This window comes from Hemibagrus wyckioides, linkage group LG14 (genome assembly GCF_019097595.1).
Source record: "Hemibagrus wyckioides isolate EC202008001 linkage group LG14, SWU_Hwy_1.0, whole genome shotgun sequence".
Lineage (NCBI taxonomy): Eukaryota > Metazoa > Chordata > Actinopteri > Siluriformes > Bagridae > Hemibagrus > Hemibagrus wyckioides.
The window spans coordinates 24,935,649-24,963,175 of record NC_080723.1 but is presented as its reverse complement, the minus strand read 5'-3'; the positions used below and the strand labels follow the sequence as shown (position 1 = coordinate 24,963,175).

The 27,527-nt window shown below is 41.2% G+C and overlaps 2 protein-coding genes across 2 annotated transcripts; one reads left to right on the top strand and one right to left on the bottom strand.

Moving 5' to 3' along the window:
• The first annotated feature begins 6,054 nt into the window (after positions 1-6,054).
• On the top strand, positions 6,055-10,581 carry LOC131364356 (transmembrane protein 42). The gene is made up of 3 exons (XM_058407488.1): positions 6,055-6,367; positions 6,500-6,646; positions 7,496-10,581. Exons 1-3 carry the CDS (start codon positions 6,191-6,193, stop codon positions 7,637-7,639), a joined length of 468 nt encoding a protein of 155 aa, XP_058263471.1. The 5' UTR covers positions 6,055-6,190; the 3' UTR covers positions 7,640-10,581.
• A 4,944-nt stretch (positions 10,582-15,525) lies between these two features.
• zdhhc3b (zinc finger DHHC-type palmitoyltransferase 3b) lies at positions 15,526-27,323 on the bottom strand. Its single transcript, XM_058407487.1, has 7 exons — positions 27,227-27,323; positions 26,319-26,678; positions 25,545-25,669; positions 25,030-25,126; positions 21,311-21,392; positions 20,391-20,521; positions 15,526-17,313 (listed from the first exon to the last, which is right to left on the bottom strand). The coding sequence occupies exons 2-7, from the start codon at positions 26,631-26,633 to the stop codon at positions 17,155-17,157; spliced, it is 909 nt and encodes a 302-aa protein (XP_058263470.1). The 5' UTR covers positions 26,634-26,678; positions 27,227-27,323; the 3' UTR covers positions 15,526-17,154.
• Between the last annotated feature and the right edge of the window lie 204 nt (positions 27,324-27,527).

The window sequence follows — 27,527 nt, the reverse complement described above, 5'->3', positions numbered from 1 at the left end:
TGATGCAACAACCAGCACAGGACCTACAACAACATTCAGCATGAGTGCTGAAGGTTCGGCCACTGACGGTGAACCAAGTACCATTTCATTAGCAACTCCTGCAGTGATGACCTCAGTACCTGCAAGTGCTATTTCTTTTACTGCTTCCAATAATGAATCAGCATCCACAGTATCTGCAGCAACAATCAGCAAAACTGCTGGTTTTTCTACCACCAAAAAAGAAACAAGAACTACATTGTCAAATATGCTTGGAAAGCTTTCCTCACTAGCTGCACCTCTTAGTAATTTGGATGGAATAACTAATACGACGACCTTGACAGTACATATTGCACGAAACCTCACAAGTACTGCAATTTCTACACTTGAAAGTGTTGAAACAAGTACCACATCCTTATCAACTACTGCTGATCCAAGTACAATACCTGCATCTGCTACTCTTGGAGCAACAACCGATGCAGCCACCACACTACCTACAACAACAAGCTGCATCATTACTGAATCCACCCCTGAGAGTGAAACAAGTACCATATCATTAGTAACTCCTGCACAGATGAACTCTTTACCTTCAAGTGCTATTAGTCTTAATGTAGCCTATGATGATTCAACATCCACAGTACCTACAACAGAAAACGGTACAGGTATTGAGATATCTACACCTGAAAGCGAAACAATAACCACAACAGAAGCAACTACTATAGAGCCAATCTCAGTATCTGCAACTGCTACTCTTGGAGAAACAACTGATGCAACAACCAGCACGGGACCTACAACAACATTCAGCATGAGTGCTGAAGGTTCGGCCACTGATAGTGAACCAAGTACCATTTCATTAGCAACTCCTGCAGTGATGACCTCAGTATCTGCAAGTGCTATTTCTTTTACTGCTTCCAATAATGAATCAGCACCCACAGTATCTACAGCAACAATCAGCAAAACTGCTGGTTTTTCTACCACCAAAAAAGAAACAAGACCTACATTGTCAAATATGCTTGGACAGTTGTCCTCACTGGCTGCACCTCTTACAACTTTTGATAGAATACTTTATGCAAGAACCTCAACAAAACATATTGCAGGACACTTCACAAGTACTGCAATTTCTACACCAGAAAGTCTTGAAACAAATACCACATCCTTATCAACTACTGTTGATCCAAGTACAATACATGCTACTTCTACTCTTGGAGCAACAACTGATGCAGCCACCACACTACCTACAACAACAAGCTGCATCAATACTGAATCCACCACTGAACGTGACACAAGTACCGTATCATTAGTAACTCCTGCACAGATGAACTCTTTACCTGTTAGCACTATCACTCATAACTCAGCCAATGATGATTCAATATCCACAGTACCCACAGCAGAAAATTGTACAGGTATTGAGATATCTACACCTGAAAGCGAAACAATAACCACAACAGAAGGAACTACTATAGAGCCAATCTCAGTACCTGCAACTGTTACTCTTGGAGAAACAACTGATGCAACAACCAGCACAGGACCTACAACAACATTCAGCATGAGTGCTGAAAGTTCGGCCACTGACGGTGAACCAAGTACCATTTCATTAGCAACTCCTGCAGTGATGACCTCAGTATCTGCAAGTGCTATTTCTTTTACTGCTTCCAATAATGAATCAGCATCCACAGTATCTGCAGCAACAATCAGCAAAACTGCTGGTTTTTCTACCACCAAAAAAGAAACAGGAACTACATTGTCAAATATGCTTGGAAAGCTTTCCTCACTAGCTGCACCTCTTAGCAATTTGGATGGAATAACTAATACAACAACCTTGACAGTACATATTGCACGAAACTTCACAAGCATTGCAATTTCTACACTTGAAAGTGTTGAAACAAGTACCACATCCTTATCAACTACTGCTGATCCAAGTACAATACCTGCTACTTCTGCTCTTGGAGCAACAACCGATGCAGCCACCACACTACCTACAACAACAAGCTGCATAAATACTGAATCCACCCCTGAGAGTGAAACAAGTACCATATCATTAGTAACTCCTGCACAGATGAACTCTCCACCTGTAAATGCTTATCCTCTTAGTGCAGCCAATGATGATTCAATATCCACAGTATCTACAACAGAAAATTGTACGGGTACTGAGATATCTACACCTGAAAGTGAACCAATACCCACAACAGAAGGAACTACTATAGAGCCAATCTCAGTATCTGCAACTGCTACTCTTGGAGAAACAACTGATGCAACAACCAGCACAGGACCTACAACAACATTCAGCATGAGTGCTAAAAGTTTGGCCACTGACGGTGAACCAAGTACCATTTCATTAGCAACACCTGCAGTGATGACCTCAGTACCTGCAAGTGCTATTTCTTTTACTGCTTCCAATAATGAATCAGCATCCACAGTATCTGCAGCAACAATCAGCAAAACTGCTGGTTTTTCTACCACCAAAAAAGAAACAAGCACTACATCATCAAAAATGCTTGGAATGATTTCCTCACTAGCTGCACCTCTTACAGTTTTTGACGGAATAACTAATACAACAACCTCCACAGAACATATTGCACAGAACGTCACAGGTACTGCAATTTCTACACCTGAAAGCGCTATTAGATTTACTGCATCCAATGATGATTCAACATCCACAGTACGTACAACAGAAAACTGCACAGGTACTGAGATATCTATACCTGAAAGCGAAACAATAACCACAACAGAAGGTAGAGCTGTCAAGCCAATCTCAGTACCTGCAATGCCTACTCTTGATGCAACAACCAGCACAGGACCTACAACAACATTCAGCATGAGTGCTGAAAGTTTGGCTACTGACAGTGAAACAGGGACTATTTTATCAGCAACTCCTGCAGTGATGACCTCAGTACCGGCAAATGCTATTTCTTTTACTGCTTCCAATCATGAATCAGCATCCACAGTATCTGCAGCAAGAATCAGCAAAACTGCTGTTTTTTCTACCACCAAAAAAGAAACCAGAACTACATTGTTACAAATTCTTGGAAAGATTTCCTCACTAGCTGCACCTTTTACTAATTTTCATGGAATTCCTAATGCAACAACCTCCATAGAACATATTGCAGGACACTTCACAAGTACTGCAATTTCTACACCTGAAAGTGTTGAAACAAGTACCACATCCTTATCAACTACTGCTGACCCAAGTACAATACCTGCATCTGCTACTCTTGGAGCAACAACTGATGCAGCCACCACACTACCTACAACAACAAGCTGCATCAATACTGAATCCACCCCTGAGAGTGAAACAAGTATTATATCATTAGAAACTCCTGCAAAGATGAACTCTTTACCTTTAAGTGCATCCAATGATGATTCAACATCCACAGTACCTACAACAGAAAACTGCACAGGTATTGAGATATCTAAACCTGAAAGCGAAACAATAACCACAACAGAAGCAACTACTATAGAGCCAATCTCAGTACCTGCAGCTGCTACTGCTACAGCTGGAGCAACAACTGATGCAACAACCAGCACAGGACCTACAACAATATTCAGCATGAGTGCTGAAATTTCAGCCAGTGACAGTGAAACAAGTACCATTTCATTAGCAACTCCTGCAGTGATGAGCTTAGTACCTGCAAGTGCTTTCAGTGTGTCCAATGAACATCCACAGCACTAACAGTTGGCACAATTTCTGGTTTCCACTAAAAAACAAACGAGTATTACATCAACTCCGAAGACTCCAAATTGCTTCTATAAGTTGGTCTTAATAAAGTCGTCAACTAAACACTGTACATATAAATACTAGCAAACAAACAAACCACAAATAAAGAAAAATAATTGCAAAAAATGCATTCTGTATAAATGTCCACTCATTCAGTAGTAGGAGTAGGATATGTTTTTTCTGAATTCATTTAATTTTCATACATTTCAATTTTCTTGTACAAATGTTTGTATGATTATTTGAAAAATAAATGTTCTACACCATTTTGATAAACAAGGCCTACTGATGTCAGTCATAATTTCTGTTGCTGTTTCTCTACTTGCAATGGCTATAAAACCTAATTACTACACAGCTGGATTTTAGCTGCTGTAATAATAAAAGCATCAGCAATATCTTCAGCAGGCACATTTACTGCACCAAAACTACTTCAGCTGCAAAGATTACATAGCTAAAACTCTTCTTGCCTGAACAGTGACAATAACAAGAAGCAGAACAAATGCGATGATTTACACGACTAAATCTGAAACAACCACATTTCATCAAGAAAATAACAGTACATTCTCAGTCTTTTGGTGCAGTGCTGATCAGACAGGTATGAGTATTTGCAGGACCACCTGCATGAGTTGGAATAGTGGTGAATATATGCATATTTCTGGCCAAGTAAAAATAGGCACATCATCACCTTGTGACCGTAACTCCAGTAGGAACATAACGTCAGGTAAGGACGCTCTATGTCCATCAACCCAAGTGAGCCTGATGTCTTGGTCTTTTTCCACATAGCTGGACATGTACAGGAGATATTACAGTAGAACACTTCTATACCATATATTCTAGAAAATCAGAGCAGTTCATGAATGTTTTTTTTAACATGCCCTGATAAATTCCATTGAATTCCATTTTATTACAGCAGAGGATCACTCAAGTGTAGACACAGATCACATACAAGCAACAATGAAACATTTATCTGTAAAGGAAGCTGGAGGTTCCATACCACTGTTTTGCAAAAATGTCTATCCATGTACATTTTAATCCTTGAGTCTCGCATACTTGCTCAAACAAACAATCACACTTTCTTTACTGGGAATCTTTCCCCTTTCATTTTCAATGTCAGGAAAAAAAAAGAAGTCTAATGGAGCAGGACTTGGCAAATACAGTGGATGTGAAGAGATAACCACATAGTTTCTCTTTAAAAAGGGTGTAGCTCCACCCTATTTAGCTGAGATTATTCACCTGAGCTCTCCTGCTTGCACTGTCACATAAGACTTCAAAATAGGTCATTTTCACCCTAACAAACGGGTTAATGGATTTTTAACGATACTCTACAGTCTAAAAAATAGCTGGGTCAAAAATAAATCCAACTTAGAAGCCCAAAACAGGTTCCAGTATGGAACAACCCATCAAGGGAGTCTTAACATTTTTAAGTAAGTAAGTTCATATTTTTTTATTACAAGATGCAAATTTCAGCCACGTTTTCACATCCTTGGGCCGAACTAGACCTTAAAAAAAATTATTGCCTACATAAAAATACAGAAATTTAATTTAAGTTAAATGTGAATAAAGGTAGTTTTGAAGCTGATTTCTTTTTCATTCTGGTGGGTGGTGGTGGCTCAAGTGGTTAAGGCTCTGGGTCGTTGACCGGAGGCCCCAGCACCGCCAAGCTGCCACTGTTGGGCCCTTGAGCAAGGCCCCCAACCCATCCCTCTCCAGGGGCGCTGTTTCATAGCTGACCCTGCGCTCTGACCCCAAAACCGCTGGGGATGGGATATGTGAAGAAAGAATTTCACTGTGCAGTAATGTATATGTGACAAGTAAAGTCAACTTCACTTAACTTAGTTGTGCAGTCTTGACAGTACAGTGGAAAATTCCACAAAATAACTGAGATGCATTTACAAACCATCCTGGCTGTGGAAAAAATTAAATAATGAAACATTTAATACATTTTTTAAATTATATTTTGTACATATATGAGATATTAGTTCAAATAATATTAGTAAATTATTAAAAGGATTAAAAGAAACCTAATATTTTACACTTACTGCCAGCTTGGTACTACATTTAAAACGCACAGTTCTCTATTCTATTCTATTGGTACACAGTGTTGTTGGTTATTATTATTATCATTACTATTATTATTGTCGTCGTTGTTGTTTTGTCCTAATATGTAGCCTTGAATTATTTTGAAGAAGCATATGCGCGTGCACATCATAAACTCTCTTTCCCACAATGCGACACAGTAACGGGGCACCGATGGCTGCGTCCCAATAAGGCTTTGTTCCCCTAACGTTATGTGCCCTACATAGTGTCCTACATGAGGTTTGATATACCCTCCGCAGTGCCCTAGATGTCCTCTACGTCGTGTTGTTGAGACGTGGGGCCGCAGCGTCATGCTCCCTCAGTGCGGAGGTGTTTCTCAGAGGGAAGTGCGGGGTTTCTCCGGCGTCGGAAGCTTGTTTATTGTTGCTTGAATGATGCGTGAGTAGCGCGCGCGCGCAGGTCGCCATGTTCCCCGGGGTGGTGTACGCCCTGCTGGCGGGGTTCCTCGGCGCAGTGGCCTCGTCCTCCGCCAAACTGTCTCTCGGCACAGATTATCTGAAAGGCGTGTGTGAGACGGGACTGAGGACGTGGGGAGAACAGAGGACATTCAGACACGCCGATGAGACCACCGCGTGCGAGTGGGTGCGTCATCACAGCGTCCAGTTTTATTTTATTATAGGAGAGTGGGCGGAGCTTGCGTTAATGATAGCCATCAACAGACGCGTGATGATAGTGAATGTATTAAGAGTTAAATGTGTTAATGATGTGTTTTAGCTGCACATCCCCCTGCGTCTGCTGTGCGGTGGGCTGCTCTTCACCTGTAATGCTGTGATGTGGACCTTCCTGTCGAAAGCCCTCAGGTACTCTTCATCCTCTACCCGAACCACTGTGACCACCACTGCCTCCAACTTCATCTCCTCTGTGAGTTTATTATTTTTATTATTATTATTATTATTATTATTATTATTATTATTATTATTACAGTGACATTTATGGACATTTAATAGTGTGGAACTTTAACAGAAAACAAATTCTTTTTAAACCATTGTTTAAACCAAATTTATGTTAAACCAGTCGCTCCCTCACATGATTCTCTTCTCTCTCAAGGTTAAAAAGACAAAACTGTAGCTTGTTACAAAGCCCTGACACTGGAGACTCCTTCCATAAATGTTGAATGAATGAATTCTAATGGAAACTTCATTCTATACAGTGATTGTTCTTTTGGACACACTTGGATTTGATATACACCTGACATACACCTAAATGTGTTGTATAACTACAATATGAACAATGTTATATTGGGATTATACTGGGATTCAAACTCACAACCTTCTGAGCAGTAGTTCAACGCCTTCACCACTAAACTACCACCTGCCCCAAATAAGGATAGAACTTTATTAATCCCAAAAGAATTTCTTTTGCCAGAGACCACTTCAGATTACAAGAGGAATAGATATAAATGTAATATAAATGAAATAATCTATACATGCAAAATGTATTCAAAAGTACAAAAAAGGTGCTAGGGAACTAAGACATATTGCACATGGTATGGTACGGTACATGGTATTATATTAATGTAACATTAAAATGATGCCAGTGGCTTTGATGCTGGAAATGAAGCTGGACTATTTACTGGCTGAATTTAATTTATGGGAAACTCCAATAACATATACGATTCGTCACCACAGTGTGATATTTTGGGGATAAACTAATCCCACATGACATTCAGTACTGGTTGTGTGACTACACCATGTATGTTTTGTTCCTCAGGCGCTCCTTGGGCAGCTCATCTTTGGAGACAGCCTCGTTGCTCTGTGGTGGGTCGGGGTCTCGCTCACACTCTCGGGTCTCCTGGTGCTACAACGCTCTTCCTCCACCAATACACACTCTGAGACCTCAAAAAAAGACGAATGAAACCATGCGGACTGAAGACATGCGTCATGACGAACATCAGCGGCTTTTTCGCGATTTAAAGAGCTGTAACCAAAAGTAATCAAACTAGATATGAGCGCTAAAAAAAAAAAAAGTAAAGATGACGAAGCACAAAAAGTATAAACGTTAAATTTAGGAAAAGGCTAAAGTAGAATTAGAATATAGAAACTTTGCTCTGGTTTAAAACTAGCAAAGAATTTAATTACAGATTGCTGACAGCTCCATTTAATTGCTCTTGGTTTATTTATGATGTGTGGATTTCTAATCCTCATTGAAATTGCTGATATTGCTACAACACACGAATTTTTTTAGCATGTATCTTACCTGCTCGTTTGTCACATGAATACTGTGGCTAGTTATCATAACAAGGGCGAAGACGCTATAGCCATGTGCTTTTAATTGGTGATATAAATTGTGAGCATATTTAACATAGGCAGCGTTCTGTTATATAATCACTGGTCCAGAGACATCTGATCCAGATAAGGCGAGACCTTAATCCTCTTGAAGGACACAATGGACAGAACGGCCATTTTGAGTTCTCTCAGCCTTCGTGAACGTATTGTGTGAAGATCCCTGGGTTGTGAACTCCTGGGATCATTTTGGAGGACAGGACCGTGACATGGGTCAACAATCACAGATCCTTCCAGATTTTTTATTAACCATTCTAAACACCTCATAGTGGAGGGACCTCATGATGTCATGGCAGGAGCTAGTGTGAGTACTGGATCATACCAAAGACTTAAATCCTGGATGTTCTGGTGTGGGATGATGGAGTGATGAAAAAAGATTAATGGAAACAATACAAGAAAGAAAAGAAGAAGAGTGGTGAATAACACAACGTTCATGCTAGCAAGTAACTTGTGAACGTAGCCTGCTTCGTGTTTTCTGTTTTATTTCCAAATAGAAATGGTGGGAGCTTTAGCACATAGCTTCTAAAGCTAAAGACCAAGCTACACCTAGGCTATTTGAACACAAATTAAATACGCTACATGCTCGTCTTCAAACTGGACTAGCTACCTACACTCATCAGAAGCATCAATAATCTCTATTCCCAGCTTTATTTTTTTGTGGAAATGTCTTAGTGACAGGATGTATATGGCAGGATTTGGAATCAGACTGTAAAAGGGAGCTTTTTGCAGATAGGAAGTAAAGTTGTGAGCAGGGATCAGGATTGGACAGAGGAATCGGTCGAGCGGTTGTTTAGATTTGTCGTGTCGTTGCAGCAGCGTACCTAATTAGCACAGTACTGAGAAAATCTCTTTAAATATTGCAGTGTTGTTGGAATCATATCTCTCTGCCTCCCGCAGAGACGTGGGGGAGAAAAAGATCACTTGCTACGTTGAGAAGAATTGAAGCTGCTGATTGGTCAACTGCTGTAACACCACTTGTGACATCATCAGCTGTCACTTTGTTTCAAAGGGAAAGTTTCACACTTCAGTAATGAAACAGTATAAAGTTTATTAAAAAATGTAAACAGCATGTGTAACAGGTGTTTAATCACGGCAGGTTGGATTGTAACGATGGAATCATGAATCCGTTTCCTCTCACGTGTTTCAGCTGCCCCTCCCCCCCAACCAAGAATCCTCCCCAGTGAACACGTTTCACGCGGAAAAGGATTTTTAATGTCCGTGATATCACAATATTATTTTTCTCCGCCCGGGTGTGCATGATGTCATCACGCTGAGATCCACTACACATCCACTGTGCCTCTGCCCTTGTCCACTTTAGAAAATTGTGACCTAGAAACAGAGCTAGAGAAATGTTCAGCCTTTTTTTCAGCTGTATAATAATAGAGCAGAGCGGCATGTGATGAACACCTTCACGCGTCTCATCGTCTCTTCCACAGACACATCACTGTGATCAGCGAGCAGCAATGACGCAATAACAACTAGCACAAAATCAAGCTTAATCTCTGAACAAAAACATTTCACGGGCGCTTTCTGTCGCGGATATCTGACCCGGTTCGGATATAAACAGAAAATCCTTTAAGGAACCCAGCGACAAAATGCACAGTTTGTAACTAAACAACCAAATCCAGAACTTCCACACGCTCCTCCATTCGTATATGGTATATAATATTGAAATGTAGAAGATGTAATGTAAATAACGTAAAGTTGTTAAAGCTAAAAACAAATGCTAATGTGCTAGTAACAAAAAGTAAAGAATTTTTGAAACACAATCTTGTTTAAAGAAATGCTTCACAATTGCTGAGTGATTGAAAGATAGCGAGACGTGACCCGTTATCAGGATTCACGTGGTCAAATAGCCAGATTAGCCAATGCTAAATGCTAGTGCAAACTGCTGACATGATGGCAAGTTAGGAACATGCTAACTGTTCAGATTCGACCTACATGCTACTGAATGCAGTTTGTAAAGCTTCAGATAAAACTGCTAATGCAAAACTGTTAATGGAGTTATAATAATAAAGCTATTTAGTAATGACCATGCTAAATTCCAGGATTGGCATTTTATTAAATATGTTTGTTTTTTTTAAGCTAATTCACCCTTTAATGGATGTATAGTAACAGAACATGTAAACGTACAAATAGTAAATAATTCTTTTCATAATAAATAATAAGTTCTTAAATTTGACTGGAAGGATTTATAGTTTAGCATCTTAGTTTTCTTTTGGTCAAACTCTGTCTTTAATTGTTGCAGGTATGGAATTAATCATTCTAATAAGATGATGACTGATGAGAGAAAACATTAACTCAATTTGTAATAAATGTAACTTGTAAAAACTAATATACTTAAAAGGATTCAGTCAAATTGCTAACTGATAAACAACAAATTTAGCTGGGTAACTGCTACATGCTAGTTTTCATGTTAGCATTGCTGCTAATGCTGTAATGGTTAGGGGACAGAATGTCAGTGTTGGAATTGATCGTGTGTCCTAGCAGAGAATTTCTAACAGTGAATTGTAGGTGAAGCAAAACTATGCTATCTGCTAGATTAGCATTAGAAATCTAGATTCATGGTGTAACTTTTATTTTTACAGTTTTTTATTATCCATGTAGCAAAACTCCACCCGCATTTACACTCGCTGTGAATCGCCAGTGCTTCCTATGTCCAGTTTATTGGAATTCTTAATGGATAATAAAGAACCGGAACAGACTGACCGGGATATCCATACTGGATGCCTTTTTTTTTTTTTTAAAAAAATCCAAAGTCGTGTGTACGTTTATTATTACATGCTGGCAATCCCCTGGCAATGTGAGTTATTTATATGAACATCATTTCAATCTCAGATGCTGATGATTGTTATTTGTTGTTTTTTCCCAGTCTTTTAGATAAAATTACAGATGTTAACCATGGGCAGCTGCAGGGACAGCTGTAAGGTTACTGGGAAAACACCAGTTCATTCTGCAGTAATTCATCATTGGTACAGATATCTTGTTAAATCGTTACCTGGCTGGTTGTAACGCGTTATCTTCATGTTAATGTTATAGGTACGTGATAAACACGTATAAAAGCTGTGTAGAATAGTGAATAATCCTAATGTAGAAATGAGCATGAGATTTATTTATATTAATCCAGTGACCTGACACAGTTTAATGTCTGATTTTTTTTTTATCCTGATGTTTACTGAGTGTCTTGTATTACACTAAAATTAGGCATGTTCTGGCTATACAGTATATTACAGTGTTTAATGTACACTCTGTATTAGCACGCCTGTGATCAATGTAAATGTTAAACAGCATAGAACATGACAGCTTCGGATGCTGGATGCAGACCCTCCAATTTTCAACTGATCAAAAGTTTTTGTAATGGCTTCCACTTCTTATTTGTAACCACTTCAGTTTGGGAGAAAGTATATTTGACGCTACTCTAGGTTGGTTGAGCCTCCTGGTGGTCCAGTGGCTGGATCCCGGGTGGGACACTAACCCAGCTACTGAAGAGTTAATTCTCAGTGCCGGTCCCAAGCCCGGATCAAATGGGAGAGTTGCGTCAGGAAGGGCATCTGGCGTAAAACCTGTGCCAAATCAAATCATGCGGACCAGTGCCTAAGGATGATTTTCATGCAGGTCAAGAAAGTGTCGTGACCCCACCCCCCACCCCACCCCATCTCAGTTACAGAACTTTCATGACACACCTCTGTATTTCTTTGTGAATTTCAGTCTGACCTTCTGGTCATTGTATTGTATACACAGTGTTATACAATGGTTCTTTTATCAGCTTCAAATGGCTTGCTTTTCTCCGACACAGAGCTCTCTCATCTTCATGTTGGTTTATCCGTTTTAACAAGAAATGCAATCTTTAGAGGTAAAACCCAGGCTTACGATCATATCTATTCATTGTTTAAACACTCTAGCGAGCAGGACACATCTGGGCAATAAGGAACATGTGGCAGTCATGTATTCCAGTTCTTTTGATCACTTTAAAATGGGTGGGTTCAAACAAAAGATGCCAAGTTCTTCAGAAGTAGTTTAAAACATCCAGATGATGTAAATAGCAGTAATGAAAGCTGAAATTTATAACAGTTGTCTAATCTAGTAATCTCAAACCCAGATGTCTTCAGTGTAAAGCAAAACTAATAGAATTGGCCTTGTTTTTCCAGAACTTTTGGAGGAGACTATGAGTAGCTTTAACTTGCTAGCTAAACTCTATTTAAAAAGCTGAACTGTTTATTTTAATTCAATGTGAAATGTATTATCAGGACATGCCTTATGTATTGTCTGTATTATATGAATTAACCTTCTGTAAATATATGAAATATCTGTAATTAAGAATAATAAATTTCTGGCAAACATCCCTGAGTGTGAAAAGAAAATTGTTAAATAGCATTCACTTTATTAGGAACACCTACTGTATACACCTACTCAATCATGCAGTTATTTAATCAGCCAATCATCAGCCAGCAGTGCAGTGCATAAAATCCTGCAGATATGACCAGCAGCTTCAGTTCATCTTCACATCAAGCACTAGGATGGAGTAAAAGTCTGATCTCTGAGACTTTAACAGTGAAATGGTTGTTGGTGTTAGATGGGCTGGTTTGAGTTTTTCAGAAACTGCTGGTCTCCTGCTAGGATTTTCACACACAACTAAATCCAAAGTTTATACAGAATGGTACAAAAAACAAAAAATATCCTGTGAGCAACAGTTCTGTTGGTGAAAACACCTTGTGGATGAGAGGAAAAAGGCCAGATTGGTTCAAGCCAACAATAACTCAAAAAAAATAGAAGAAAAAATCAGTCTAAAACTGTGGTAAGCAAAAAAGCATCTCAGGAAAAACAGTACATCAAACCTTTAGCTGGATGAGCTGTAGACTACATCAGGTTCTTCTCCTCTCAGCCAAGAACAGCAGCCTGAAGCTATCATGCTCTCAGACTCACTGAAATTGGACAGGCCACCTGGTGTTTTTCCAGCTTTCAGCCCTCTAGTTTCTCTGAGTCTGTGTCCACTGTAGCCTCAGATGCTCACAGGAGAGGAACCTGATGTGGTCTGTTGTATCTCATCCATCTCAAAGCTTGATGTGTTGTGTGATGAAATTCAGCACTTATTCAAGTTATCATAGACTTGCTGATGGTTTTCCCCAGTCTGATTTAATCTGATTTCTTTCTTTAACACGGTGTTTCCACTACAGAACTCTATAGACTGCTATGTGTGAAAATCCCAGCAGGAGATCAGTCGTTTCTAAAAAGCTCAAATCAACCCATCTGGCAACAACCATGTAACAGTTACAGAGATCAGCTTTTCTTTATCCTGATGTTTGACATGAACATTAACTGAAGCTCTTTATCTGTATCTGCATATCTGTATACATCATCCTGCTGCCACCTGATTGGCTGATTAGATAACTGAATGAATAACCTTTGTGTTCCAGATAAAGTGCTCAGTGAGTGTATTTAGAGTGACAGGATTGTGAGGAACTGTTACTGTTAGAACTGAAAAGTTGATTCTTTTCCTGTAACTGCATGTTCTGAAGTGTTTTATTGTACGTTATATCTGTTTATGTCTAATATTGTGCCGCCTGGTTAGTGGCTTCACCTCACACTTCCAGTGCCCTGGGTTCGAGTCTCGCTCCTGCTCAGTGTGTGTGTGTGTGTGTGGAGTTTGCATGTTCTCTGGTTTTCTTGCTGTTCTCACTTACGTTATAGCAGCTATAAACATACGTTCCCTCTCTTTATTTTCTCTAAACACAACTCACCATGTTACTGAGAAACTGCAAAGAACTCTTCTGTCCTGAAGTTGTCAGAAAACATTAAGCATTCATTTTATGCAGACCCTGGAGTCTTGACTAAATGTTACTTAAACATCACTTTACACACTAATCCTCATCATATCAGTGACTAAATATGTTTAAATCCTAATACAGTGAATAAGTCCCTGTGAATGAGCTGTTGCTATGGAACCTATAAGGTATCAGAGGGAGAGCATTAATATAAAGCTGCGCTACAGTTAGAGCTGCTGTTAGAGAGAACTCATCAGGAACGACCTGATCCACCAATCAGAGTCCAACAGTACTGTGCTGTAAGCTAATAATCAATAATATTACTAGAAATCTTTCATTAAGAATGAGTTAGAGTGACATTTAAATGTAAAGAACATTAAAATTTATTGCATGTACCATAAAACAGTGGAGTGAAAGCAGCTGGAACAAATCCCATGAAACCCAGAACACAGAGAAAGGGGAATAAAAAGATACTTATTACAGTAACACCCTTTTCCTTCTCACAACACAAGACCCAAAGGCACAGACTGATCTACGAGTACTCATCACTGCAGAACTAAAAGTCTGTGGGGTGGAGTCAGCCCCGATCTGTCTCTTCCTGAGCAGCACCAGATCAACGGTTCAGTGTGTAGAACCGACTCGGAGTGTTTCAGACTGGATAAGTGCATCGTTTCGTGTTGCTGTAGGTTATGCTGATGGTCACAGGAGGAGGAGGAGTTGGATAAGGTCCAGCTCCACTCCCAGAACTTTAGGTTCTGTATCTCGACTAAACAGAGATCTTCACATGCTCTCTGGGAAAATAAAACCTGCTGTAGTTTCTTCACATTCTTCTGGTCCTACATCAGCAGGCATGTATACTGGAGTGTAGTTAATCAGGTAGAGCGTCCAGTTCAGAAGACTGCAAGAGTGCATATGCATATATAGGGGGTTGACAGATCCCCAGTCCATGGTTTATCACCTTTTATATATATATTTCACTTCATACACAGACAACGGAGCTGGTAAATCCCTTGCTTGTTTAACAATTATTGCCAGATAGCATTAGTCTAAGACAGACAGAGCTGGGTTTTGGTCAAAGTGTGTGTTGTGCACCAGAATTGTTCCGACTATAAGCAGCATAATTAAAGTGTTTTATAGTGTTTGGAATCTGTGCCAGAAATGCTCAGCAACAGGAACCCTCAGTGAACATGCAGTACAGTCAGAGTATAAAGTATTCCCTACAAGACCTTCACTAGGACATGCTTTACCAACATGGAGTTTCAGACATCAAATAAAGAACCAATAAACAAAGAAATGCAACAAAAAAAGAAAAACAAACTAAAGTGTGTCAGAGACTAGTGGCATGTTTGCACAGTCATGTCCATGGTAAGGGATTCCTGAGGTGTACAACTGAAAAGTCTGGACTCTACCAACACAGTGCTTTCTGAGAGGGAGGGATGGAGTGTTCTCTCTATCCCGTCAGTCGGCCGCGGGGAGTCTGTGAGTTTATAGATGCATACAGTGGAACCTCGGCATACAAATGCCCTCCCTCACTAAATTTTGCCTTAAGAATTGAAATTAGCATCGGCATACAAAGCATCTTCAGCATACAAACAAACTGAAATGAACCGAATGCCTGCTAAGTTGCGCGTGTTTCAAAGCTGTTTGGAAAGAATCAACCCACATTTCCTTTGGCATGAATTCAAAAGCTAGGTGATTTTGTTTTTTTTTTTTTTTGTTATTTTTAGCCCAAGCTTGGTGGCATGACTTCCTGTGAGGAGCCTTGACATGGAATGCTTGGCTTGGGTCAGTTTTTTGTAAGCAGCCATACAGTTTACATACGATTCATATTGGTCATATTTTTGGGAGCTGGAACGTTTCACAATACAAACTTTCACCTTAAGAATGAATTAAATTCCTATGCCAAGGTTCCACTGTAAGTTCAAAAGCATGTCTCAGAGGAAGTACTTGCTAGCCTTTCTCCACATTGGTTGCTGCTGCATGACAGGAGAGCTCGCTAGTGTGTATGAAGTAGCAAATGACCCAAGAAAAGAAAATGAGGTTTACAAAAAAATTGATTGGTTTCAGTTCAAATCAATAAAGTGAAAATAAAGTAAATGTGCCTCCACTGATTCCAGTACCAGTGTGATAATACTGAACCAGTTCTAGACAGGGGGATGCCTCAGATCCAAATAGTGTGAGGTTATTGGTGTACAGTTCAACCCACTGTGTCATTCTTGCTGTAAAGCTGTGGTTCAGTTTTAGACTAAAAGCAGAAAGACTGAAGGTTTGTACACTTATTGACCTTTTCATTTCACAGTGGTTCAGTCACCAAGATGAATATTTTTGGCAGAGACTGGGGCATCTTTTATTGACTCCACTGATTCTGTGGTCACTCCAGAAGCCCAATCCAACTATTAAAATACAAAGAATTTTTATTTTGATCCTATATAAACACAGACACGTTTGCTCCTGTGGAGTTCAGATTGTGAAGCAGCTCATGTATAATAATCGTCGTCCATCTCATGTTCACTGGACCAGACCGAGATTGATTCTGATTCTAGAGGATTCCTGATTTTAGGCTCTGTTTATGTGTACCTTTCATATAAACTTCACTGGAGGAAATATTCTTCCGAACACTGTGCAAGACGGGTAAAAGCTAACCAACCTTTTTTTTTTCTTTTTTATGAAGAATTATTAAAGATAAACCCATTAAAAGACAGGGAAAAGAATGAAAGAGTGAATTGTATAGTGTCAGTGTATGACTCATGTCACCCCTCTTCCAGTGAGATGGTACGTCCTATTTGAAAAGACCTTGATAACAGTAAAAAAAGAAAAAAAAGAAAAAATGAAATATTTTTAAGGCAATGTTTCCATTACTGTTAAACTTTTCTTTCCTCACTCACATATAATGACCTCATTTTGAGTGTAATCTTCAGACTTATATTAATAACTGATCACATTTCCTGCTAGCACATCTAACAAATGTACAAATATTTGTGAATAAAATACTGGTGAACTTTTCCACCATGGAGCTGAAACTGACCCATACAGGTTGTAAAGTTCAGATACAACATGGTGAATAAGGCTGGCTTTGTCCCAAATGTCTAGTTAGAGCTCTTTCTAGAACATCATCCATTTATGGAAACTGGGAGAACAGTGTATGTACTGTATTTGTTTGTGTGTGTGTGTGTGTGTGTGTGTGTGTGTGTGGTGTGTGTGTATATGTTTAGAATCTATGTCAAAAAAATTAAAAAAAAATTTTTTTTTGGACACTCCCTGAAAGATTGAAATAAAAATAAGGCCGTTTCAGTGCACTTCTGGCAGGATTAGGACACAGTTCGAGTCAGACGATGTACTGGAACAGGTCCGATTTGCCGTGTTCAGGTACAGCCAGTGGATTTAGCCATGCTATAGAGAACGGATGGCCAAACACCACCTTCAGGTTCATCCATCTGGACTTCTTGGCCCATCGTCGCTCTTCTTTCTTCAGCTGCTCTATGCCCTACAACACAGTCACAGAACAGGAGCCATGTACCAGAAGCAGCACAGAATTAAATAAAACAATTAGAGCACTACAGATTGTTATCTTTTCTATGAAGAACACATGAGAGCAAGTTTCCCTATGATCAAGACAGACATCTAAGCTACCTTCTCAGGAGGTAGTGTGGTAATGAGTCACATGCTTGGTCAGATACCTACATACACTATATTGCCAAATGTTTTGGGACACCCTTCCAAATCATTGAATTCAGGTGTTCCGATCACTTCCATGGCCACCTAGGCATGCAGACTACTTCTACAAACATTTGTGAAAGAATGGGTTGTTCTCAGGAGCTCAGTGAATTCAAGCGTGATACCGTGATCTGAGCCTTACATCACCAAGTGCAATGCAAAGCGTCGGATGCAGTGGTGTAAAGCACACCGCCACTGGACTCTAGAGCAGTGAAGACGTGCTCACAGGAGTGACCAATCACGATTCTCTGTCTGGCGATCTGATGGACGAGTCTGGGTGTGACTGTTGCCAGGAGAACAGTACTTGCCTGACTGCACTGTGCTAAGTGTAAAGTTTGGTGGATGGGGGATTATGGTGTGGGGTTGTTTTTCAGTGGTCGGGCTCGGCCCCTTAGTTCCAGGGAAAGGAACTCTTAATGCTTCAGCTTCATACCAAGACATTTTGGACAATTTCATGCTCTTTGTGGGAACAGTTTGGGGATGACCCCTTCCTGTTCCAACATGACTGCACACCAGTGACCAAAGCAAGGTCCATAAAGACATGGATGAGTGAGTTTGGTGTGGAGGAACTTGACTGGCCTGCACAGAGTCCTGACCTCAACCCCATAGAACACCTTTGTGATGAATTAGAGTGGAGACTGTGAGCCAGACCTTCTCGTCCAACATCAGTGTGTGACCTCACAAATGCCCTTCTAGAGGAATGGTCAAAAATTCCCATAAACACACTCCTAAACCTTGTGGAAAGCCTTCCCAGAAGAGTTGAAGCTGTTATAGCTGCAAAGGGTGGGACAACTCCATATTAAACTCTACTGATTAAGAACAGGATGTCATTAAAGTTCATGTGTATGCAAAGGCAGACATCCCAAAACTTTTGGCAATATAGTGTATTTCAAGAGTAATGATCAAAGCAGACTGTGCTCTGTGAAAATGAGTGAAGGAGATTACAGCTGGCACCAAACACTGCCTAGGCAAGAACAACTGTCTCCAGGTGAGTGAAAATGAGTGAACAGCTCTTACAGGTACACTATATTGCCAAAAGTATTCGCTCACCCATCCAAATAATCAGAATCAGGTGTTCCAATCACTTCCATGGTCACAGGTGTATAAAATCAAGCACCTAGGCATGCAGACTGTTTTTACAAACATTTGTGAAAGAATGGGTCGCTCTCAGGACCTCAGTGAATTCCAGCATGGAACTGTGATAGGATGCCACCTGTGCAACAAATCCAGTCGTGAAATTTCCTCGCTCCTAAATATTCCACAGTCAACTGTCAGCTGTATTATAAGAACGTGGAAGTGTTTGGGAACGACAGCAACTCAGTCTCGAAGTGGTAGGCCACGTAAACTGACGGAGCGGGGTCAGCGGATGCTGAGGCGCATAGTGCGAAGAGGTCGCCAACTTTCTGCAGAGTCAATCGCTACAGACCTCCAAACTTCATGTGGCCTTCAGATTAGCTCAAGAACAGTGTGCAGAGAGCTTCATGGAATGGGTTTCCATGGCCGAGCAGCTGCATCCAAGCCATACATCACCAAGTGCAATGCAAAGCACCGGATGCAGTGGTGTAAAGCACGCCGCCACTGGACTCTAGAGCAGTGGAGACGCGTTCTCTGGAGTGACGAATCGCGCTTCTCCATCTGGCAATCTGATGGACGAGTCTGGGTTTGGCGGTTGCCAGGAGAACGGTACTTGTCTGACTGCATTGTGCCAAGTGTAAAGTTTGGTGGAGGGGGGATTATGGTGTGGGGTTGTTTTTCAGGAGCTGGGCTCGGCCCCTTAGTTCCAGTGAAAGGAACTCTGAATGCTTCAGCATACCAAGACATTTTGGACAATTCCATGCTCCCAACTTTGTGGGAACAGTTTGGAGCTGGCCCCTTCCTCTTCCAACATGACTGTGCACCAGTGACCAAAGCAAAGTCCATAAAGACATGGATGACAGACTCATGGATGAGTCTGGTGTGGATGAACTTGACTGGCCTGCACAGAGTCCTGACCTCAACCCGATAGAACACTTTGGGATGAATTAGAGCGGAGACTGAGAGCCAGGCCTTCTCGTCCAACATCAGTGTGTGACCTCACAAATGCGTTTCTGGAAGAATGGTCAAAAATTCCCATAAACACACTCCTAAACCTTGTGGACAGCCTTCCCAGAAGAGTTGAAGCTGTTATAGCTGCAAAGGGTGGACCGACGTCATATTGAACCCTATGGATTAGGAATGGGATGTCACTTAAGTTCATATGCGAGTCAAGGCAGGTGAGCAAATACTTTTGGCAATATAGTGTATGTTGTTCCCAATCAGCTATCAGCCTGTCATGTAAACAAAGCACTTCTCAAAGTCAAAATCAAAAGCTAATCAAAGTAGTACTATTCAGCACCCACATGTCTCTACTGAAACCCTACTCCATCCAGATATTGCACTTATGCACTTATATTTAAAATAAACTTGTTAACCTTATAAAGTACATGCTCAGTAACCAAAAGCTTTATCACGATTTAAACCAGACACTGCTAAATAACGTTCTGCGATGTCCCTGACTGACTCATTTTAAGTATGGTATTCGTTCTGTCACTGAAGAGTAATGAAAACTTGTAATGCTAAATGCTATACATGTAACAGTACTCACTCGAGCTGAACTATACTTTAGATGGTCGTTAAATTCTGTGAGGACACTTTTAAACTGAGACCAAAATGTCTAAATGTATAAATAACGCACCACATCTCAAGATCAGTGTTTAACCACTCTGAAGTGTAGAAGCCACAAAATGAAACAAAAAAGGACATGACAGGATGTAACATCAGAGGTACAGAGTGATATCATCAGCAGATAGGGATTAGGGTGCAACTCACAGTCTCGTCTGTGCAGATAGAGTGAATCTGGGTACCGAACATGACGGCGGTGAAGATGAAGAAGAGGATTCCCTCGAAACACAAAAGGATCAACAGGATCACCGTGGCTGGGGGGGGGAAACTGCTGCACTCTGAGGAGGGAAAGGAGAGAGGGATGGAGGAATGTAGGAGACGCTGTAATTAAGGAACACAGGTTTCGGAATGACAGACAGATGGAGGGAGGGAGGGAGGGAGTGAGAGATGGGAGTATGCAAGGTTTGAGTGATCAACAGATCCAGGGATGGGGTAATTGGGAAATTACCCTTGATCAAGCAAGGTCATGATCAAGGGATGAGGAACAGGGAGAAGGAATACAGGGATGGAGTGAGAGAAAGGTACAGATCAGAATGGAGGAATGAAAGGTCATCAGAACAGGAACGGAGCAACGGATTGGGCTAGCTTTAAAAGTTGACCAGGCTAATAACACAGAATGAGCTAATGCTAGTCTGGAGATAGTTCCTCCGATTTGAGCTCCCAGCCTTCTGATCAGTAGTCCAACACCTTAACCACTAAGCTAACACATCCCCCAAATGCTAGTAGAATTTTGAAGTACAGAGTTGCTTTTATTTGCCGAAACCCAGGATCAAACCAGTAACCTTTATATCTTCGGTCTCCCAACTGAGCTATTTCGGCTAAGTTGTTAGCATAATCAAGTTTTTCTGTAACATTAAGTCATCAGCATACTTAATGCCGAAGAAACAAAACACCTCGACCTGACAAGCTCATGTACTGCCTGTCGGTTCATACTGACCATCAACATACAAGTGCTCCAGTGCTGCAGGTGGTGCTAGTAAACAATTTATTAGCAAGTTTCAGAATCACAGCAAGAAGTAGTTAAGAAGAAGGGTTCAGGGTGATGAGTTGTATCATGTTGTTCTTACTTGACCAGTCCTGTTCAAAGCAGAAGAAGAAATGCAGCCCGGCCATGATGAGAGCGTGGAGCGATATCAGAGCAATGTACATCTACAAAACACACACAAACCGTTAACCATATGCTACGTCTAATCAAATAGATTACCTCTAAAAAGTAAACATAACCGTGTTTATTAAATTAAATAATGAGATATTAACTATAAGAGACTCAGAAGTTAACCAAATATAAACATTTTAGGTGTTTGATCTGCACCAGGTAACCAGGGGAATGCTAGAACAGGAAAAGGCAAGTGGTGGACATTCAAATGATTAAATAATATGCAGATCACTCTCAGAAATATGAATTCAAATTGAAATTTGACATTCATGATTTTTAAGACCTTCACTAGATGTTTAAATGACTTGGGACCTGACTGCCTTTACTTCCAACATGACTTACGACTTAGATCTTTACATGCATCTCAGCTTATCTTCTGTCCACTATTACTTGGCACCTGACTGTCTTTACTTGGATTTTGACTCAGATTTTGGATCTTGGCCTGGAACCATTTCTTGGATTACTTGGGATCTGACCATCTTTCCTTAGTACTTCATCTAGGTTCATTGGGATCTGACTGTATTTATTTGGGTATTGACTAAAGACTTGGGGCTTGACTGTCTTTACTTGGAACCTGACTTGAGACTGACTTGGAACTGCCTCTGGGATTTGGTATCTGACTGTCTTTACTTGGGACTTCATCTGGAGATCATGACTTGACTTTCTTTACATCGGATGTAACTCAGGAGTGGAACATTATCTGGCCAGTGGGATTTAACTATTAACTTCTGGGACCAAATTTCCTTGGAACTTCCTCTAGGTTAATGGGGATCTGACTGTATTTACATGGATATTGATTCAGGACTTGGGGCTTGAGTGTCTTGTAACGTGACTTGAGACTGACCTCTATTTACTTGGAACTACTTCTCAGACTTGGAATCTGACCATCTTTCTTTGGTACTTCATCTAGGTTCATTAGGAACTGACTGTATTTACTTGGCTCTTAACTTAACTGGACTTTTACTTGAAACCTGACTTGAAACTGATCTCTATTTACTTGAAACTGCTTCTGGGACTTGGAATCTGACTGTCTTTACTTAGGACTTCATCTGAGAATCATGACTTGACTGTCTTTACATGGGATGTAACTCAAGAGTGGAACTTTATCTAGGGAGTGGGATTTAACTATTTACTTGAAACAACTTTTGGGACCAAATTTCCTTGGAACTTCCTCTAGGTTCAGGGGGAATTGACTGTTTTTACTTGGATCCCATCTCAGGACTAGGTGTTTGAGTGTCTTTACTTGGAACCTGACTTGAGACTAATCTCTATTTACTTGAAACTACTTCTCGGAATCTGACCATCTTTCCTTGGTACTTCATCTACAACCCCTTGCAAAAAGTATGGAATCACCATTTTTGGAAGATGTTCATTCAATTGTTTAATTGTGTAGAAAAAAAAAAAATCAATCACAGACATGTCACAAAACTATTTTCAATTAACATTCCAACCTTCTGGCTTTATGAAACACTTACAAAAATAAAAAAGAAAATTGTAGGAAAAAAATATAGAATCACTCAATTCTGAGAAATATTATGGAATCACCAAACAAAAACACCACTAGTACTTTGCTGCACCACCTCTTGCTTTTATAACAGCTTGAATTCTCTGAGGCATGGATTTAACTATCGACAAACAGCATTCTTCATCAATCTGGCTCTAACTTTCTCTTAATGCATTTGCCAGATCAGCTTTGCAGGTTGGAGCCTTGTCATGGACCATTCTCTTTCATTTCCACCATAGATTTTCAATTGGATTGAGGTCTGAACTATTGCAGGCCATGCCATTGACATTATATGTCTTTCTTGAAGGAAAGTTTTCACAGCTTTTGCCCTATGGCACAATGCATTATTATGTCATCATCACCAAACATCCTTTCAGTTGATGGAATAAGAAAAGTGTCCAAAATCTCAATGTAAACTTGTGCATTTATTGAGGATGTAATGATTGTCATCTTTCCCAGACCTTTACCTGACATACAACCCCATATCATTAATGACTGTGGAAATTTGCATGTTTTCTTCAGGCAGTTGTCTTTATAAAATTCATTGGAACAGCATCAAACAAAAGTTCCAGCATCATCACCCTGCCCAATGCAGATTCGTGATTCATCACTGAATATCACTCTCATCCGGTCATCCACAGTCCATGAGTGCTTTTCTTTAGCCCACTGAAACCCTGTTTTTTTTTCTGTTTAGATGTTAATGATGGTTTCCGTTTGGCTTTTCTGTAAATCCCATTTCTTTTAGGCGATTTCTTACAGTTGGGTCACAGACATTGACTCCACTTTCTGCCCATTTGTTTTGTTGTGCATTTTCTGTTTTCAAGGCATATTGCTTTAAGTTTTCTATCTTGGCGCGTTGATGTCTTCCTTGGTCTACCAGTACGCTTCCCTTTTACAACCTTCCCATTTGATTTGTACTTGTACTTGAACAACCAATATCTTTTGCAACATTCCATGAAGATTTACCTTCTTCAAGAAGTTTTATAATCCTCTCCTTTGTTTCAACTGAAATCTCTCATGTTGGAGCCATGATTTATGTCAACCAGTTTGGTTCAACAGCTCACTAAGGTGTGCAAGCACTCTTTTTTAACTGCAGACTAATTAGCAGATGTAATCGGATACAGGTGTAAAGTGCAAAGTACTAGTGGTGTTTTTGTTTGGTGATTCCATCATATTTTCCTCAGAATTGAGTGATTCCATATTTTTTTCCTCTGTTTGATCTGTAAAAACAGTTGCAATTGACTACAATTTTCTTTCTTTTTTATTTTTGTAAGTGTTTCATAAAGCCAGAAGGTTGGATTGTTAAATGAAAATAGTTTTGTGGCATGTCTGTGATTGGGTTTTTTGTCTACACAATTAAACAATTGAATGAACATCTTCCAAGAGTCCATACATTTTGCCAGGGGTTGTAGGTTCTTGGAGATCTGACTGTATTAACTTGGATCCTGACTCAGGACTAGGGGTTTGAGTGTCTTTACTTGGAACCTGAATTGAGACTGATCTCTATTTACTTGTAACTGTTTCTCAGACTTGGGATCTGACCATCTTTCCTTGGAACTTCCTCTAGGTTCATGGGGAACTGACTGTATTTACTTGGATCTTAATTCCGGACTTGTTGGCCTTTACTGAGTATTTGACTCAAGACTTGTCCATCTTTTATAGGGACTCCACCATGGACCTGGGACTTAAGCGGGACTCATTTGTCTAAACATGACCTGGTACCTGTATTCCTTGTGACTTTGTCCTTGTCTGAACTGGTGCGTGACCTGGAACTGAACTGGGTTTACTGGGGACTGATGTGTCCTTACATTTTGGCACAAGAAAGACCTATTTCTACCTCAAGTGCACAGACAGCTAGCTTGGTTATTAGTTATCTAGGCTTCTCATATGACAGGTGATGGTTGTGAAGTGAGTATAGATTTATGACTAGAGAGTTGATGATAAACCATACACACTTCAGACGTGATGTGTTATGTGTTAAGTGATAAAAAATCTAGACCAGTTCCAGTTTTCACACTCATGCATGCTTAAGCTGTGTTTGAGACAGTGTGTGAAACCACACAGGTACAGAGATGCAGTTAGTGGTTTGAGATGTGTGTCCGATGATCTTAGCATGCTACTCTCACCGTAAAAAGGACGAAGTATTTCTGGTTGTTTTCACCCACACAGTTGTTCACCCAGGGACAGTGGTGGTCCATCTTCCTGATACAGCGCTTACACACACTGTCAGGGAGGAAACACACACACACACACACACACACACACACACATACACACACACACACTCAGAGTGAGTTTCTCTGAGAATGTAGGCCATGGTGCATCTCACAGTCTCTCCCAGCAGCTCGGGCTCGGTCTCAAATTACAATCAACCCCTTAACATCTAAGAGTTTTGACTGTGTGGTAATCCAAGTGGGTTTGAATGTGAGTGTGTAATTCTAGTGAGTGTGTAAATTTTGCAAACAATGCCCTATTATACACACCGATCAGCCATAACAGCAAACCAGTGACAGATGAAGTGAAAAAGATTGATTATCTCATTTCAGTGGTACCGGTCAGGACGTGGGATATATTAGGCAGCAAGTGGACAGTCAGTTCTCAGAAGTGTTGGAAGCAGGAGAAATGGTCAAGTGTGTGTTACCTGCAGTGGTGAGCTCGGTCAGGTTTGATGCTGCAGCATTTAGGACACTTGTAGACAACCTGACCTGGTTTCAGGTGTAGACTCTCGATGTACTCTTTAGTGGCATTTCCCTTGGGCACGGCACCCTGTAGGAACACAGCAATAAAATGGGACACTCTCACCGGGTCGGACACACACGCTCACCGGGTCGGACACACACGCTCACCGGGTCGGACACACACGCTCACCGGGTCGGACACACACGCTCACGGGGGGTCGGACACACACGCTCATCGGGTCGGACACACACGCTCATCGGGGGGTCGGACACACACGCTCACGGGGGGTCGGACACACACGCTCACGGGGGGTCGGACACACACGCTCACGGGGGGTCGGACACACGCTCACGGGGGGTCGGACACACACGCTCACGGGGGGACGGTCACACACGCTCACGGGGGGACGGACACACACGCTCACGGGGGGTCGGACACACACGCTCACGGGGGGTCGGACACACACGCTCACGGGGGGTCGGACACACACGCTCACGGGGGGTCGGACACACACGCTCACGGGGGGTCGGACACACACGCTCACGGGGGGTCGGACACACACGCTCACGGGGGGTCAGACACACACGCTCACGGGGGGTCGGACACACACGCTCACGGGGGGTCGGACACACACGCTCACGGGGGGTCGGACACACACGCTCACGGGGGGTCGGACACACACGCTCACGGGGGGTCGGACACACACGCTCACGGGGGGTCAGACACACACACTCACGGGGTCAGTGCACATAGCGCGGCTGTGCGAGGTGAGCGCCAGCACGGCAAGGGTGTTGAACAAAGCAGCATTGAGCACGCTGTACACGACGCTCCTCACGGGCAGTAGCATGACGAACATCACCACAAAGTCAGCGTACAGCACCAGGAACCAGGTGAGAACCACACACACCATGCCACACACGTCCCGGATACACCACCGGCCTGAGACCAGCGCCGACGGGACTGAGGGGGGAACCGCACACTCCTCTGGACGCACGTACCCTGCCTTCCTCTCAATGTCCCTGCAGCGCGGGGTGACCACCACACCTGACATCCTGCTGCACACACTCACACACACACACACACTTATAACATCATCCTGCAGAAATAAGAGATAGAGAGAGACAGACAGAGACAGAGGGACACACATAGATAAATATCACGGATAAATATACAAAACCATCCTGAATATTTAGTGACATTTATAATACACGTTTACATTTACACCAAATTAACTAACTGGCTATTCGACCTATGGCTAGTTTAATTAGCTCACATTAACATATATTAACTACCACATGTGGCTAATAACAGATTTAAAAAATAAACAATTCAGAAACATTAAACAGTTAGCAACCCTGCGGCTGTATACCAAACCACGCAAAGTGCACTAATCCACTTCCTGTATAAACCGTTACATTACTGTTACAGCGCCCTACATAGTGCATCTTCGTAGGGAGTATCTCCGGGATTTAAGATACAGCCCTAGGCTCCCCTTTAACTCTAGCTAGCTAGTTCGTGATCAGTCTGTGTGTTTTTGTTTTTAATTACAGTTGTATAACACTATTCATTTCGTCTTTATATAACAAAAAATGATGAGAAGTAAACGATATAAATATTAAGTTTTGTATTTTATTGGTAACTTACTGCTCCCCTGTAACGAGCTGTTCCACCTGAGGGCTGTAGCGAGCTAACGCCGAGACAACCAGCTGCGCTGTGATTGGCTCGTCAATGTCCCGCCTTCTGCACTATGATTGGTTAAAAACGTTGAACGTTACCTGTGCTGTGATTGGATAATATTTTACACTCACGAACAATTCGGTCGTTTTTAACGTTTTAATCAAAAACACTCTTCTAAAGTAAATTAGAGAAAGTAAACAATTAATGAATGTATAAATCAAGCAAATTTTTTTTTATTTTCCACAGGTGGAAAGTCGTTCGACATTAA